The sequence below is a fragment of the Phocoena phocoena genome, chromosome 2 (assembly GCF_963924675.1).
Source record: "Phocoena phocoena chromosome 2, mPhoPho1.1, whole genome shotgun sequence".
NCBI classification, from domain to species: Eukaryota; Metazoa; Chordata; class Mammalia; order Artiodactyla; family Phocoenidae; genus Phocoena; species Phocoena phocoena.
In genome coordinates this window covers 67,448,202-67,466,442 of record NC_089220.1, presented here as the reverse complement: position 1 = coordinate 67,466,442, position 18,241 = coordinate 67,448,202, and the positions used below count along the sequence as shown (strand labels likewise).

Sequence of the window (18,241 nt, the reverse complement as noted above, 5' to 3'; positions counted from 1 at the left end):
ACAATTAATGTTTGTTTGTTTTATTTTTTTGCGGTACGCGGGCCTCTCACTGCTGTGGCCTCTCCCGCCACGGAGCAACAGGCTCCGGACGCGCAGGCTCAGCGGCCAATGGCCCATGGGCGCAGCCGCTCCGCAGCACGCGGGACCCTCCCGGACCAGGGCACAAACCTGTGTCCCCTGCATTGGCAGGTGGACTCCCAACCACTGCGCCACCAGGGAAGCCCTACAATTAATGTTTTAATAAAAGTTTAGATACTACCTTTTAATGTTTATTTACACTTTTAAAATTTTGTTGTTTTTACCCAAGGATTTTGTTGGTATTTCACAATGAATAATACACAGATTTTAAATTCCCAAGTTCATTTATATATTTAAGCTTAGAAAACCAAGATATGTGAAATAATTAACTGTAAGCTAATTTAATGTTAAGAGGTCTATTTTTTTTAGCTGTAGTAAACACTTTATCATAACTTTTTGACAGTAAACTGATTGCTATCTAATGAATTGATATTAATATTAGTTCTTTGAGAGCCACCTTGTATGTCAAACCTGACGACAAGTTTTCAAGTAAATGAAATATCATAAAACACACATTAAACAATTTAGTTTCTTCAATTCAGAAGATAATTTAAAATTTTAAAAAGATCCGAGTTATTAATAATGTCCAATATATAGTATAAATGTGTGAAAGTGCCAATTGTTAGACAGTTATAGTTGATAGAATGCCACGTGACACAGGGTTTACTTAAGTTTATACTGTTTTTTGAAGCTTGGCTTTTATTATTGTTTAGTAAAATGAAATATTATTGATTACAAATTAACTACAAAAGTTCTTTTTTTTAAGTTAGGAGATGTAAATCCTCTTATATTTCAACAAAATCTTAAAAGTACTAACAGTAGTCAAAGTAGTAAAGCTTGATTACTTCCTGTTTTTTTTTGTATGAGCCTTGAACTCTTATTCTTAGTATTAGTTAGTTATTATTAGTTATCAGTTAAAAGTGGCAGGATGGAGCCTATTTTGTTGGGTAAATATTAGAAATCCTGTTCATTCTTACAAAGAAGTGTTTGTAAAGGGATCTAGAGAGTGCAGTTCATAAACATCATGAAGTGCTATCTTTACCTATTGAGGAAGAAGTTCACATTATGTGAGAATCTTTAAAAGGTAATTTATCTTAATTCAGGGTTTGTATTTGAATGAATTGAATGTAATTGCTGCCAAATGTATCATCTTGTTAACTTTGTATAATTTGTAATAGTATGTTATTTTTCAGGACAAATAAGATTTGCCTCATTATGCATTAATAATGAAACAGACAGAGGTTCTCAAATTTGACCTAGTATTCATAGGACTTTTTGTGAACTCTGAAAATACCAAGTTTCTAATTCTGTCATTAAAAACTAGAAGTAGTACTACTAACAAAAATGTAGGTCTACTTTATGCAGATATAAGGTCATGGACCCATGGACACCTGTCTGTGATATAAATATTAACAAGCAAGCAATTATTACTTGGTTAGAGCACACCAGGACAGAGCTCATTCTTGAGTCATGTTCCTTAAAGGAACTCCAGTGGCTTTTCCACTCTGATACAAGTCTTAACTGAAATAGTAAATGGAGTCTACCCTGTTTAGGTAGCTATAATAATACCCAAATAGTTTTTTTTTAATCTCTGAACTCCATTAATATAAAAGAGTTGAAGGAAGAACAAACCTATGCAGTAGGATGAGAATTGTATGTGGTTAAGCAAATTTCATTTGTGACCACTACAAATGCTATATACATTGGGATTTTGTGAGGAGAGACTATAGATTAATATCAAAGAAATTGACTTTTCACTCTGTATGCAGAGAATTGTCACTATTCTTGTTCAGTTTGGATTTCTCACATCATTGCTGTGGTCTTGTTGGTATCTTTCATATGTCCTATGCTGTTTTTCTTTTCTCCATTCTAGACAGTTCCTTGTATCATATCCTATACTTAGTAAGATCTTGGCATCTGTGTATAATTGCTCAAGGATCCTTTAGGTTCAACAGAGATTTCATTAACTTGTTGCTTCCCTCTCACATGTTGTGTGTGTGCTGCCTGCTAGTTGTTTGAACCTGGATTCCTCTTTGTCCATTTCTTTCTTCACTATCCACAAATCATTCTCCAAGTCTGTCAGATCTGCTTAATATTTTTGGTGTATCTTTTTTTGTTGCTACCCTCTACCTTAAACCCTTTGTGATTTCACTTCAGACACTTTTTTTTTTTAACTAGACTTTTGCCGGAGGCCACTAACTCCTGCATGCCTTATTCTCTGTCAATTCTTCACACTACTGACTTTGATTTACCTGTCTATTTTAATTACTTAGTTCAGTATGATCAGCGTGTAATTTCTAAGTATATTATTATTATTTCCCCAATCACATGTACTCTTTTGCCCCTGAGACTTGATATATGCTATTCCCTCTCCTTGTATTGTCTTTTGTCCTATTTTCCTGGCAAACCCCTACTTCTTTCATACTTAACTTTGACCGTACCATCCCTGTGACATTTTTGTCAGGCTCTTACATAAACTTCAGTACTTCTTCCTTTCTCTTCCGTATATACTTTTTATTTGTTTGTTTAGTTATTTTTAAATAAATTTATTTATTTATTTTTGGCTGCGTTGGGTCTTCATTGCTGCGCACGGGCTTTCTCTGGTTGCAGTGAGCAGGGGCTACTCTTCTTTGCAGTGCGTGGGCTTCTCATTGTGGTGGCTTCTCTTGTTGCAGAGCATGGGCTCTAGGCACGCAGGCTTCTGTAGTTGTGGCACACAGGCTCAGTAGTTGTGACTCGTGGGCTCTAGAGCATAGGCTCAGTAGTTGTGGCACACGGGCTTAGTTGTTCGGCGGCATGTGGGATCTTCCCGGACCAGGGCTCGAACCCGTGTCCCCTGCATTGGCAGGCGGATTCTTAACCCCTGCGCCACCAGGGAAGTCCTAAAAGTATTTTTTTTAAAGTATCTATGGAAGAGAGGGAAGATCCCACATGCCGCGGAGCAACTAAGCCCATGTGCCACAACTACTCAAGCCCACACGCCTAGAGCCCGTGCTCCGCAACAAAGAGTAGCCCCCACTCGCTGTAACTAGAGAAAGCCTGCGTGCAGCAGCGAAGACCCAACGCAGCCATAAATAAATAAATAAATGTATTAAAAAATAATAATACTTTTCTAGTATATGCCTACTCACAAGAATTCCTTGAAATAGGATCTAAGTCATTTTATGTTTCTATTTTTGGTACTAGCATAGTGTTTGGCGCCTATATAATAGGGATTAAATATTTATTAAATGAGTGTGTGCTACTAGCTTTTTAAACTGGTGATTGGCTACGCTTTCTCTCTCTTTCTGCTGCTTCTGTATTTTTATTTGCTGAAGCAGTGAGAATAGGTTTTATGCTTCTCCCCCTTAGGAAGAAAACTTACAGAGATTGAGTTAAAAACAGAACCAACGATGCTTTATATGTAACATTTATTTAAACATCCTTCCTAGATGAAGTAACTGAAGATGTTTACTGTTTTATTCACAGAGAGTGATGGACAACACAATATTTGGGAACAGAAATGACATTAGATACAAAGGGTTGAGAAACACATATTGGTGATAGATGTTAAAGAACAGTCAATTCATTATCTTTTTTTTTTTCCCATTGGGAGAAATATCCCCAAGTTTTAGCTGTAGGGTAACTTAGTTTATCAAAGTTTATGAACCACAAACATAAAAAATAAGTTTCCATAATATATATGTGAAAAGTAGCGCACATGTTCTATTAGCTATCTTATTCATAACCTGATAACCTGTTAAATTATTAATCATATATTTTCTATTTTCCACTATAGGTTCAAGCAATAAATGCAGGAGTGTTTTTCTTTAGGTGCACAGTATGCAATAATAGTGATATATTTCAGAAAGAGATGTTGAGAATGGGAATTCATATTCCTGAAAAGTGAGTAACATTTAGCCTTTTGATGAAAAGAGGTTTTAAATATAGGATTTAATAACAATGGAAATAATCATTGATGTCTGATTAATTACTCATGGACAAGCAGCCATTTCAAACAGAGAAATGTAAAACCGTCCCCACCACCTTTCCTCCTCCTCCCCAGATTGCTAGTTCTTGAGAACCAGGTACTGACTTAAATGTCTCATTAGTTGTTTATAGTCTCTTAATAATTGTACACCTCACTTGTGTACAATATTGATTGATTGCTTGATACACAAGTATAATAGGCTTCAAAATGGTATGTATAAATTATTTGAGAGAATCAAGTTGTGGTTTAAAAATGTATAAGAAGAATTTTCTTAATACTTAAAGGTGAGAGGAATCCAGAAATATGGTACTAAATTTGAAATTCAAAAAATTGGAAGTGAAATATTAGGAAAAATGTAAGTTTCAGAAAATTTCTACTTAATTTTTCATTTAGCATTTGAAATTCACTGTGAGACTAATTAACTGTAGGATAAAATGACACTAAGGGATTTATATCTTGAAGTGAATGATTAATCGTAAAAAGAACAAGTTTCATCCTTGTTCCTAAGTTTGTGAAGAGTTTATAGTTTTAGATTCATTATCAGTCCTTTTATGTAACATTTTAGGCCAAAGTATATTTTATATCTTACTTCATTTACAGAGATGCATCTTGGGAATTAGAGGAAAATGCTTATCAAGAGCTTCTGCAGCACTATGAGCATTGTGATGTCCGAAGATGTCGTTGCAAAGAAGGGCGAGACTATAATGTGCCTGACAGGTATATGGGGAAGTTCAGTTGTGCTTAGTGTCCTTTTTTTTTTAACATCTTTATTGGAGTATAATTGCTTTACAATGGTGCGTTAGTTTCTGCTTTATAACAAAGTGAATCAGTTATACATATACATATGTTCCCATATCTCTTCCCTCTTGCATCTCCCTCTCTCCCACCCTCCCTATCCCACCCCTCTAGGTGGTCACAAAGCACTGAGCTGATCTCTCTGTGCTATGCAGCTGCTTCCCACTAGCTATCTAGCTTCCCACTAGCTATTTTACGTTTAGTAGTGTGTATATGTCCATGCCACTCTCTCACTTTGTCACAGCTTACCCTTCCTCCTCCCCATATCCTCAAGTCCATTCTCTAGTAGGTCTGTGTCTTTATTCCCATCTTACCCCTAGGTTCTTCATGACATTTTATTTTTTTCTTAGATTCCATATATATGTGTTAGCATATGGTATTTGTCTTTCTCTTTCTGACTTACTTCACTCTGTATGACAGACTCTAGGTCTATCCACCTCATTACAAATAGCTCAATTTCGTTTCTTTTTATGGATGAGTAATATTCCATTGTATATATGTGCCACATCTTCTTCTTCTTTTTTTTTTTTTGCCACATCTTCTTTAACCATTCATCCGATGATGGACACTTAGGTTGCATCCATCTCCTGGCTATTGTAAATAGAGCTGCAGTGAGCATTTTGGTACATGATTATTTTTGAACTATGGTTTTCTCAGGGTATATGCCCAGTAGTGGGATTGCTGGGTCATATGGTAGTTCTATTTGTAGTTTTTTAAGGAACCTCCATACTGTGGCTGTACCAATTCACATTACCACCAGCAGTGCAAGAGTGTTCCCTTTTCTCCACACCCTCTCCAGCATTTATTGTTTCTAGATTTTTGTTTTGTTTTGTTTTCTTGGTACACGGGCCTCTCACCGTTGTGGCCTCTCCCGTTGCAGAGCACAGGCTTGGGACACACAGGCTCAGCGGCCATGGCTCACGGGCCCAGCCGCTCCGCAGCATGTGGGATCTTCCCAGACCAGGGCATGAACCCACATCCCCTGCATTGGCAGGTGGACTCTCAACCACTGTGCCACCAGGGAAGCCCTGTTTCTAGATGTTTTGATGTTGGCCATTCTGACTGGTGTGAGATGATATCTCATTGTAGTTTTGATTTGCATTTCTCTAGTGATTAATGATGTTGAGCATTCTTTATGTATTTGTTGGCAATCTGTATATCTTTGGAGAAATGTCTTTGTAGGTCTTCTGCCCATTTTTGGATTGGGTTGTTTGTTTTTTTGTTATTGAGCTGCATGAGCTGCTTGTAAATTTTGGAGATTAATTGTTTGTCAGTTGCTTCATTTGCAAATATTTTCTCCCATTCTGAGGGTTGTCTTTTGGTCTTGTTTATGGTTTCCTTTGCTGTGCAAAAGCTTTTAAGGTTCATTAGGTCCCATTTGTTTATTTTTGTTTTTATTTCCATTTCTTTAGGAGGTGGGTCAAAAAGGATCTTGCTGTGATTTATGTCATAGAGTGTTCTGCCTGTGTTTTCCTCTAAGAGTTTGATAGCTTCTGGCCTTACATTTAGGTCTTTAATCCATTTTGAGCTCATTTTTGTGTATGGTGTTAGGGAGTGTTCTAATCTTGTACTTTTACATGTAGCTGTCCAGTTTTCCCAGCACCACTTCTTGAAGAGGCTGTCCTTTCTCCACTGTACATTCCTGCCTCCTTTATCAAAGATAAGGTGACCATATGTGCGTGGGTTTATCTCTGGGCTTTCTATCCTGTTCCATTGATCTTTCTGTTTTTGTGCCAGTACCATACTGTCTTGATTACTATAGCTTTGTAGTATAGTCTGAAGTCAGGGAGCCTGATTCCTCCAGCTCCGTTTTTCGTTCTCAAGATTGCTTTAGCTATTCGGGGTCTTTTGTGTTTTCATACAAATTGTGAAATTTTTTGTTCTAGTTCTGTGAAAAATACCAGTGGTAGTTTGACAGGGATTGCATTGAATCTGTAGATTGCTTTGCGGAGTAGAGTCATTTTCACAATGCTGATTCTTCCGATCCAAGAACATGGTATATCTCTCCATCTATTTGTATCATCTTTAATTTCTTTCATCAGTGTCTTATAATTTTCTGCATACAGGCCTTTTGTCTCCTTAGGTAGGTTTATTCCTAGATATTTTATTCTTTTTGTTGCAGTGGTAAATAGGAGTTTTTTCTTGATTTCACTTTCAGATTTTTCATCATTAGTATATAAGAATGCCATAGATTTCTGTGCATTAATTTTGTATCCTGCTACTTTACCAGATTCATTGATTAGCTCTAGTAGTTTTCTGGTAGCATCTTTAGGATTCTCTATGTATAGTATCATGTCATCTGCAAATAGTGACAGCTTTACTTCTTCTTTTCCGAGTTGGATTCCTTTTTTCTCCTTTTCTTCTCTGATTTCTGTTTCTAAAACTTCCAAAACTATGTTGAATAAGAGTGGTGAGGGCTTCCCTGGTGGCGCAGTGGTTGAGAGTCCGCCTGCCGATGCAGGGGACAAGGGTTCGTGCTCCGGTCTGGGAAGATCCCACATGCCGCGGAGCGGCTGGGCCCTTGAGCCATGGCCGCTGAGCCTTGCGCGTCCGGAGCCTGTGCTCCACAATGGGAGGGGCCACAGCAGTGAGAGGCCCGCGTACCGCAAAAAAAAAAAAAAAGAGTGGTGAGAGTGGGCAGCCTTGTCTTGTTCCTGATCTTAGTGGAAATGGTTTCAGTTTTTCACTATTGAGGACAATGTTGGCTATGGGTTTGTCATATATGGCCTTTCTTATGTTGAGGAAAGTCCCCTCTATGCCTACTTTCTGCAGGGTTTTTATCATAAATGGGTGTTGAATTTTGTCGAAAGCTTTCTCTGCATCTATTGAGATGATCATATGGTTTTTCTTCTTCAATTTGTTAATATGGTTTATCACATTGATTGTTTTGCATATATTGAAGAATCCTTGCCTTCCTGGAATAAACCCCACTTGATCATGGTGTATGAATCGTTTAATGTGCTGATGGATTCTGTCTGCTAGTATTTTGTTGAGGATTTTTGCATCTATGTTCATCAGTGATATTGGCCTGTAGTTTTCTCTCTTAGTGACATCTTTGTCTGGTTTTAGTATCAGGGTGATGGTGGCCTTATAGAATGAGTTTGGGAGTGTTCCTCCCTCTGCTATATTTTGGAAGAGTTCGAGAAGGATAGGTGTTAGCTCTTCTCTAAATGTTTCATAGAATTCGCCTGTGAAGCCATCTGGTCCTGGGCGTTTGTTTGTTGGAAGATTTTTGATCACAGTTTCAACTTCAGTGCTTGTGATTGGTCTGTTAATATTTTCTATTTCTTCCTGATTTAGTCTTGGCAGGTTGTGCATTTCTAAGAATTTGTCCATTTCTTCCTGGTTGTCCGTTTTATTGGCATAGAGTTGCTTCTAGTAATCTCTCATGATCTTTTGTATTTCTACTAGTGTCCTTTTTTAAACCTTCTGCTTGAGAAAGTAGGTTTTCTAGTTAGTGAAATGTACTTTTGCTCTTAGGATGTTTGAAATTTTAACTTGAGATGAGGTATATTTATTAAATGCATATTTACATCTGTGTACAGAAATTATTGCAGTTGGCATAATTGTTACTTTTGTGGTGTGTTTTCATGAGGCTCTGTTTTCTAGAGCTCTACTGTGGTAGCCAGTAACCACAGGTGGCTATTGAGCACTTGAAATGTGGCTATTCCAAATTGAGAGGTGTCGTAAGTGTAAAATACACACCGAAGGCTTATATGTATCTTAGTTTACTAGGCCTGCCATAACAAAATACCACAAACCAGGTGGCTTAAACAACAGAAATTTTTCTTCTCAGAAACCTAGAGGCCAGACGTCCAAGATAAAGGCATTGGCAGGTTTGATTTCTCTTGAAGCCTCTCTCCTTGGCTTGCACGTGGCTCCCTTCCAGCTGTGTCCTTCTGTCTGTGCCTTAATCTTTTTTTATTAGGATACCAGTCATATTGGATTAGGACCCACGCATATGGCCTCAGTTTATCTTAATTATCGCTTTAAAGGCCCTATCTCCAACTACAGTCACCTTGTGAGGTACTGGGTGTTAGGTCTTCAACATATGAATTCTGGACATGACAGAATTCAGCCCATAACAGTAAGAAAAGACCTTCAAATATCTTGTTAATAATTTTTTAAATTGATTACCTGCCAAACAAAATGACTGTATTTTGGAAATACTCAAATTTATTTCACCTGTTCCTTTTACCTTTTTAAATCTGGTTACTAGGAAAGTTTAAATTACATATATGATTTACATTATATTTCTATTGGATGACACTGTTCTAGAGGTTAAGAAACTAGGTTAATCTATCAGTGTTTGTTTTGGATCACTATAAGGAGGATTTGGCATTTGAAATTTATTGATTACTCTTTTGTCATATCCGTAGATGTTGACTATAATGTTAACAATCGTTTTTTGCCTTCTCTGTACACTATACTGTATGGGGTATTAGAAATCAAGAGTATCTTTATTTTTTAAGATGCAGGATAAAAAGTAACAAATATAATTTTGTTGAAATTTTGATAAATTTTTATCCCTGTTATGTGGTCTTAATTAATATGACAAACTGAAACTTAAAGTGCAGAGCAGAATATTGGGAGCCTTATCTCTTATGGAAAGTGATTTGGCTAGGTGAGCTACTACTTATTTTGGAAGACTCAGCTGAAGTCTTGCAAGCTTTGGAAAGTTTCCCCTAAGAAGCTCTTACTATTCCTGATTCCCTGTTCTGGGCTGGATTTTCTCTTCATTGTGCTTGTTACAATAGAGTTGACAATATTTAAATTTGTCTTTGCCATTAGACTAAAGATTCATTAAGGGTGGAGGTCTCATTGAAGATGTCAAGTAATGTGTATTCTTGCCTAGGTTACTTGATCTGGTGACCCTGATTATTCATCTGTAAATACTAATAATACCCTGCTCAAGGGTTGTGCTGAGGTAGAGATGAAATTAATGTATATAAAGTGCTTTGTAGACAGTAAAGCACTTTACAGTTCTAAGAAGCAATATATATTCATTAATAATGATATTTTCTAAATTCATTTTAGGCTATTTTGATTAACTAATATACATATTCCTTGTATACCTCTGGTCACCTAATCATTTGCTACCAAACTCCCTTTTCTTTCTGGCAGCTACTTTGCCTTTTCTCCTAGGACACAGAGTCCTGCTATCTGAATGCTTTCTTTGCAGTCTCACTCCCTCTCATCCTAGTGATAGGAAGGTAATTTGCTGAAAGGCAGCATGGTGGAGTGGTTAGGAGCATGAGTCTGAAGCCAGGTAAACTGGATTGGAAACCTCACTCTGAGACTTACTAACAGTGTGAACTTGTTTGGGCAAGCAATTTACCCCTCTATGCTTTGGTTTCCTCTTCTTCAAAATGGAGGTAACTGGTTTTTCCAACCTTCTGAAATTTTTCCAACCTTCTGAAACTTTACATGTAAAGAGTGAGAACTGGGCCTGGTGTATAAGCACTCGTTAGCTGTCATCTTTCTTCCTCTTCATCATCAGTTGGCAGAACTATCTGGGGAAGAGAGGGAGACACAGAGAGGACATACCCCTACACACCCATGTCCACACGGAGGGAGATTCGCCCACACCTACAAGAGGTGAAGTTACGCGGCTAAGTCTCTTATCACCCACATATCCACACACTCAGGGAGTATATCCATTCTGTACAGACGGACGTATTCATAACCAAACAAAGAGGAGGCTGCATGCTATAACCCACCCCCGTACAGAAAATGTGAATGCTGACTGGCACATGTCACACAACACAGTGGGGAAACATTGGGAGTGGGGGATTGAGGGGAAAAGATGAGAGAGAATATAAATGCGGATCAGGTAGTAAGTCTGGATCCTGTTGAGCTGCACAGTACTTGGGGTGTCTGAGCAAGCTTATTATAGGAAATAATTCCTCACCTTGAATGGGAAAGATAGTATTTTAGGTAAGGTAATGTATTTACTGAATGCTTCTTCCATATCAGACATACTTTGGGTATATGTGCATGTACATGCTGATATTTAGTTTAGTATTTTAAGCTAGAGAATATTTAAAGAAGGAAGTTACAAACATAATAAATGAAATGGGGGGAAAAAACAACTTTAGGAAAAAGTAATGCAGTATCAAAGCAGATAATTTATTTTCCTTCCTTGGGTAAAAGGGTTGGCTGTGTGTGTGAGGTGGACAGTGAGGTGTGCAGTGGTGCTGATGGTCGGAATTAGACTAAGTTAATACCACATGGAAATAATCTGCTTCTCTTTATGTCCTCAGCAAATGGGAAATAAAGCGCTGTCAGTGTTGTGGTTCTCGCGGAACACATCTAGCCTGTTCCTCACTACAATCATGGGAACAAAATTGGGAATGTTTGGAATGTAGAGGTATTCTTTACAATTCAGGTAATATTTTGTGATTTTGAATAAAGATGTTTTTACTTAAATGCGTATTATTCAAAAGTTTCTACCTGTATTCCTATTATACTAACATTGGGTTTTAAATCTGTAGGCGATTTCCAAAAAGCCAAAAAACACACATTACCCAACACTAATGTGGGAATAACTGATTGTTTGTTGGAGGAATCTTCACCTAAATTACCCAGACAGTCTCCTGGAGCCCAGCGTGAAGACCTGCTGAGGTGTGTATTTTGAATTGGAGAAAAATATAAAACTCTGTTTTGAGAAAATTAGAACGAGAAGTAGCTATATACATTTAGAGTATTAGCTGTTCTCAGAGTAGTTTGGAAGGGTATTTTTCAAACTGCAGTCCCTAATTTGATGTAGAAAGAGGATCCTTGGACATTGCCCCTAACAGGATTATTTTGAGTACATTAATTCCAATTACAGATGGAGAAACTGAGGCAGGGAACAATTGAGTTAGTCCAGATAATTGTCTGGAGGTCTTGTTAGGGCACTGGTTGCCTGGCCTCATGCTCAGAGGTTCTGATTCTGTTTATCTGCTGCGGGGCTTAAGAAGCTGCGTTTCTAACAAGTTTCCAGGTGCGGCAGCTGCTGCTGTTGCTGCTCTGGGGCCACACTTTGAGAATTAATAGTGTAAACTGAAAAGTACTATTTAAAGGAGTGTGAATTCTGCTTAAAATATGTAATCTCTTAAAAATATAGTTCTCTCATACAGTGAGCAGAGATTACATTTGCTCTATCTTTAAAGGATCTAGTGAACATGAAATAAGATGCAGTTAAAAGCAGAAACTAACACACCATTGTAAAGCAATTATACTCCAATAAAGATGTTAGAAAAAAAAAAAAGATGCAGTTAAGCAAGTATGTCCAGGGACGTAAGAGTTTGAGCTTTTGACTCTTATACCTAAATCCAGTGAATTGTATAACATTAGGTGATTTTAATTTGGTAAAAGATTGGGTAGAGGGAATCAAGAATTTAGAACCAAGGTTATCAAATAACTTTTTGGTTCCACTGGCGGCCATTGTTTGCTTTTGGGTGGGAGTTGGGGAAGAACTTCTTTCTATTCTTTTTTTATTTGGCTGTGTAACTGCTGTGACACGTAAAGTACTTTAGAGTACTTACCTCTATGTTTAAATTCATGTTTTGTAGGCAAGGCAGCAAATTTAGAAGAGATATTTCAACTCTAATAATAGAGCTAGGATTCCAAATTAAAAAAAAAGCTAAAAGATTATTTATCAACAAAGCCAATATCTGGAATAGTGCCTTAGATGGATTCAGAAATCAAAACTTTAATCCTTCATATACAATTGAAATAGCATATGTTAATGAAAATGATCATTTTGGAAAAGAGCAGCCTGGATCAAAGCAAGAATTTCTAAGTCTCTTAATGCAGCAACTTGAGAACTCACCATTGTTTGAAGGGTCCTTGTCAAAGAACTTGTCTCTCAATTCTCAAGGTAATTATTTTCTTTATTATTGTACATACTGAATATACCATGTATTAAGAAAGAGATAGCAGGTTAGAATTGATACTCAATACCTGTCAAAATGTATAATCACTTTGTTACTAAAATAATGATAGAATCACAGAAAAGGGGAAGTGATGTTTTTTAAAATAAATTTTGTAGTGAAACATTTTTTATTTTAGAATATCCTTAATTTCTTTATAGCAAAATCCTCCTTAAAGTGATTCTATAATTAAGTATAACCTCTTAAAAATGTACTTAATTTTAATTCATTTGAATAGAGTGGCCAAATGGGATGAATGAGTTTTTGAGCTCTTCTTGTTCATATATTTGAAATTTGCAGTTGGCATGTTTCTTCACAACCTAGGATTTTTATAACATAATTTTTTGGTTCACATATAACAGATTGTTAGCACACTTTTGCTTTCAAGAGTTTTTTTTTTTTTATTTAACAGAATTATATATATGACACTTTTCTGTCTTTACCTCTGGTAAGGAATTAATGTGATTAAAACAGGCATCTCAAAACACTGGTTAATTCTAGCATTCTTTTTTTAGGAGCTTTTATAACCGCTTTTGCTGTAATAGGAATTTGAGAGAGAGTGAGAAGACATATCATCCCATTTGACTTCCTTCTATGTTTTCTTTAGAACTTCCTCACCATTGCCTGAAGTATCATTGAAATAATTGAGAAACTACCAAGGATCATTAGTACTATGTATAGTACACACAGTTTAATTCTACACTCCCTTTAAAAAAAAACAAAAACGCTCCAAGTAATCAGTATGTTATTAATTCGTGGCAGTTTTGGTACAGTGGAGAGAGTACATGGAATTTAAGTCACAAAATCTGAGTTCAGTTTGTACACATCTACTTCAGTAGCTTTATTTCCCTAGATTAATTGCATAGCCCCTCTGGATCTCAATTTCTTCATCTGTAAGATGTGACTACTAATATGTGGTATATAAGGTTATTGTTGAGGAGATTTTATTATTATTTCAGGTATTGTTAATGTTACTTATTAATAAATTACTTTTAATTTTTAGGAAAAATAAAGGAAAATTTACATGATATCTTTTTGAGTTATTGAAGTAGCTAAAACATTTTTAATGACACATTGAAAAATATTGTGATGATATGGTAAGATAGCATATAGTGTTGAGAGTTAATTTGTACCATTTTGTATATCAACAACCTTAAAATTGTTCATATCCTTTGAACCACTAATACCGTATGTAGGAATCTATCCTAATAATCAAAGATATATAAACAAGAATGTGTAAATAGATGTTGACTGTAACATTGTGTCTCATGTCGTTGAAACTGGGCTAGCCAGTAATAAGGGGGTGGTTTACATTGCAGCACATCTGTAAATTAGTTTGAATGCATTCATTAACTGTATATTTGAATAATTTCAAGTAATATTTAAAAAATTTACAATACAGTAAGTGGAAAAAGACAGAAGTCAAGCTATTTATGTATATATTTATATGCACATGAGACATATTATAAATACACCAAAGTGTGTACACTGGGTACTATGGTGGTAGGGTTATAGGTGATTTTATAAAAAGATTTTCTGTATTTACATATTTTTCTATAATAGATTGTTACTTTGAATTCAGAAAAAAAATTTGTAAAATTGTATATTTTGGTTGAAATTTATATTTTATACATTATTATACCTTCTGTGAATTAGGTTATTTTACATTTGTCTAAAGCTTGGATTTTTTAATTTTTAATTTATTGTATATGTATTAATTACATATGATGGTTATATAATAATAAAAGAGGTGCATTTGATATATTTTATCTGTATTTACAGCTCTGAAAGAGAATCTTTACTATGAAGCTGGCAAAATGCTTGCCATTTCTTTGGTTCATGGTGGTCCTTCACCTGGTTTCTTTTCTAAAACCTTATTTAACTGCCTTGTTTATGGACCAGAAAGTACCCAACCAATTTTAGACGATGTCTCAGACTTTGATGTGGCACAGATTATAATCAGGGTAAGAAATGTACCTGTTTGTTCAGATGTAGACTATGTTCTAGGTGTATTTGAATATAAATGATGGATCTGCAATAGAATAATACTCTGTGGAGTAGTTAAGGGGTGTCATTATTTTTGTTTACCAACAAAGTTAAAAACCATTTAAGAGACAGATGTAAAGGGCAGGCAGCTAGAGATCAAAGTGCCATGTTTAATGTTGATAAAACCAGGTGGATAATGTGACTTAGATCTGTGGTCAGAATGGCTTGCTAACACTCCTCAGAACTAGATGGATTTATCTGCCCTGCCAGGGACAACATAAGGCAGGTTCTTTGTTGCATGCTCAAGAGCAGATGAAAGTGCACTTTCCTGTCGTCAGGTGGAGCTGAAGAAAGGATGGTTACCAGCAGAAAATTTATCCTTCCTCCTACAGGGAGATATGAGTGATGGGTGGAAAGACCAGGCTGAATTTCTTCTCTTTGGAAACAACTGGGGAGACTCAGTGTTCCTCCCCTCAAAATAGTTACCATGGGCTTCCCTGGTGGCGCAGTGGTTGAGAGTCCGCCTGCTGATGCAGGGGACACGGGATAGTGCCCCGGGTCCGGAAAGATCCTACATGCCGCGGAGCGGCTGGGCCCGTGAGCTGTGGCCGCTGAGCCTGCGCGTCCGGATCCTGTGCTCCGCAACGGGAGAGGCCACAACAGTGAGAGGCCCGCGTACCACAAAAAAAAAAAAAAATAGTTACCATTTATTAAGCCCTGTACTACACATGTTATCTGTTCAAACTCAGTTTACTTATCATAAGTAACATTGCCCAAGTGTTACTGATTTAGAAAGTAATGAAACAGTTGAGACAATGAAATCCAATTCAACTTTTCCTCCATTAACTTCTCCCATAGTTAAGCCTACTCTATCCATTGTCTCAGTTAATAGGCAGTATAGTTTAATGGTTAAAAACAAATGCTCAGAAGTCGGATTTTAGTTTGAAATAACTGATATAAGCTATGTGACCTTGGGCATGTTGGGTTAATCTTGTTAAGCTTCAAGTTCTAAACCAGAAAGTAAGAAACCTGGAAATGTGTATTTTGCCCAAGACTCCTCATTCTAAAATGGTATTTTAAACTGACCCTTTAACCCTTCAATTTATTTTTTCTTTTCTCCTCTTTACGAGAAAAAATGTACTTTAACTTCATTGTTTCCACTTCCTCTTTCCTACTCATTTAACTTACAGTCAGACTTGTGTTCCCACCACTACTCTTCTGAGTTAGCTAGTTCATTGCTGATATGCAGGGATCTAAATCTCCACATGCAAAGGCCTTTCTTTTCTAATTCCTCATCTCCTCTGACTTCTGCAACCACCACTGTATTTGAATTCATCTCTATTGTTTTCTTTAATATCTACTCCCTGCTACTTTTGACTATTACTATCTTTTTTAATGCTTCTTCTTCCTACCCCTAAAACTTAGGTAATTTTCAGCGTTGTCTTAACAGTCCTCCTTCTATACTATTTGGAAAGAGTCTCCTCATCTATAACCTTTCTGATGATTTCCAGACCTGTATTTTTGAGCCCCTAGATGTTTATATCCAGATAAGATCTGGGTCTTCCTACCAAATTGAGCACAGCATGTTTAGGACAGAAATAATTTTTTTCCCAGAATTTGGTTTTTTGCCTGATTTTCCTTTTCTTTTCAAGAGATTTCTTATTTCCAAGTTATTCTGGAGACAGGGTTGTTTTCATTCTTCCATACTCCATTTATCAGTTTGTGTCAAGTCATCTGTCTCTAACAGTGGCCTTTCCTTCTTATTTCTAGTATGCTTACTATACCAAACTCAGGTTATATCTAAGTTTAAACAATTAAGATATTATTCTAATCATCTTCTTCAGGATGATTCTTTCACAAGTACAGGTTTGACCACATTGCTTTCTTCCTCAGGAATCCTAATGGATTCTCATTGCCTACTGAATGGAATTCGAGTTCTTCATTAGGGCACTTGGAGCTCTCCTCATGGCTTTACTAACTCCAGTTTTTGTACTCCTAGCCAGTGTTCCTTCACTGATTTAGTCAACAGATATATATATCTACAAGGTGCTATGTACCCCATATGGTTTTTTGTTTGTTTTTATTATTTATTTGGTTCTGCCAGGTCTTAGTTGTGGCAGGTGGGCTCCTTAGTTGCAGCTGGTGGGCTCCTTAGTTGTGGCATGCGAACTCTTAGTTGCGACACGCATGTGGGATCTAGTTCTCTGACCAGGGATCGAACCCGGACCCCCTGCACTGGGAACACGGAATCTTAACTACTGTGCCACCAGGGAAGTCCCTGTATCCCATACTGTTTTATCACTGAAGATAAAGTAGTGAACCAAACAAAGCCCCTGCCTTCTTGGAATTTACATATTAGAGGAACGACAAGATAAATAAATATATAATATACTGTCATGTAGTAAAATATATTATAAAAATAGAACAGAATAAGAGGAAGGATATCTTTTCCAAGATAATGCTTGGGGTATAGTAAGTTAAAGCATAGGATAAGCTTCTGTAATAAAGAGACCCAAAAGACAATGGCTCAGAAAAGGCAGATATTTATTTTTTTCTAAAATCTAGATTTTAGAGTAGGAGTTGGCAAACTATAACTGTAGGCCAAGTCTTGCCTGCTGCCTTTTTAAAGTTTTATTGGAACACAAACACACCCATTTGTTTTGTGTCTGTGACTGCACTTACACTACAGTGGTGGAGTTTAGTAGTTGTGACAAGCACCGTATGGCCCACAAAGCATAAAATGCTATCTGGCCTTTACAGAAATGGCTCCTGTTTTAAGGTATAATTGTGATACACCAAGTCACCTAGAGAATTGGATTCCTTCCTCTTGTTGTGTAATCATTTAGGATATTGTCTTCATAGTTGAAGCTTGCTGTACAGGGAGAAAGTGGAAGTAGAGTGCAGGGAAATTTGACACATTTTCACTCATGTCCCATTGGATAGCTCTTAGTCACATAAGGCCACACTAGCTTTAAGGTAAGTTTGGCTGTATGCCCAGCTAAAACTTAGGGTGATGGGTTTGGAAGGATGAGAACATATACGCAACTATTAGAGTATGAAGGTAGTTTGAACAGGGTAGTCAGGAAAAACTTCTGAGGTCACAGGAGAGATCTGAAATAAATGAGGGAATCATGTAAATACCTGGAAGAAGAGTTTTTTGGAAGAAAGAAATAGCAAGGAGATTTTCCATTCAAATGGACTTTGCCTCCTAATTTTGTCTTTCTCCCTCTGTAACTTTGTTCAAGAGCTAACCTATGTGAAAGTGTCTGGCACATAAATGGTTAAGTATATCTTTGTTTATGTTGTTCCCTCAAATACTCTTGAGTGTATCTATTTTTTAAAATCTCAGCTATTCTTTCTTTCATGAAATCTCTGCAGGTCCTCTTTCTTGCCTCTCTAGTGCTATGTAACTGTTCTATATCAGTTACCACCTTTTATGGAAGTAATTTCCTATATTAAAGTGGCATTATAGTCTAGATTTTTTGAAACCTAGGTT

The 18,241-nt window shown here is 36.7% G+C and overlaps 1 protein-coding gene across 1 annotated transcript in view; it reads left to right on the top strand.

Moving 5' to 3' along the window:
• Positions 1 to 18,241, top strand: part of G2E3 (G2/M-phase specific E3 ubiquitin protein ligase) — a 61,581-nt gene that overhangs the window by 33,222 nt on the left and 10,118 nt on the right. Inside the window, exons 7-12 of the mRNA XM_065871844.1 lie at positions 3,857 to 3,963; positions 4,649 to 4,765; positions 11,107 to 11,231; positions 11,338 to 11,467; positions 12,400 to 12,707; positions 14,542 to 14,723. Coding sequence (XP_065727916.1) covers positions 3,857 to 3,963; positions 4,649 to 4,765; positions 11,107 to 11,231; positions 11,338 to 11,467; positions 12,400 to 12,707; positions 14,542 to 14,723 — 969 coding nt within the window. The remainder of the gene's footprint in view (positions 1 to 3,856; positions 3,964 to 4,648; positions 4,766 to 11,106; positions 11,232 to 11,337; positions 11,468 to 12,399; positions 12,708 to 14,541; positions 14,724 to 18,241) is intronic.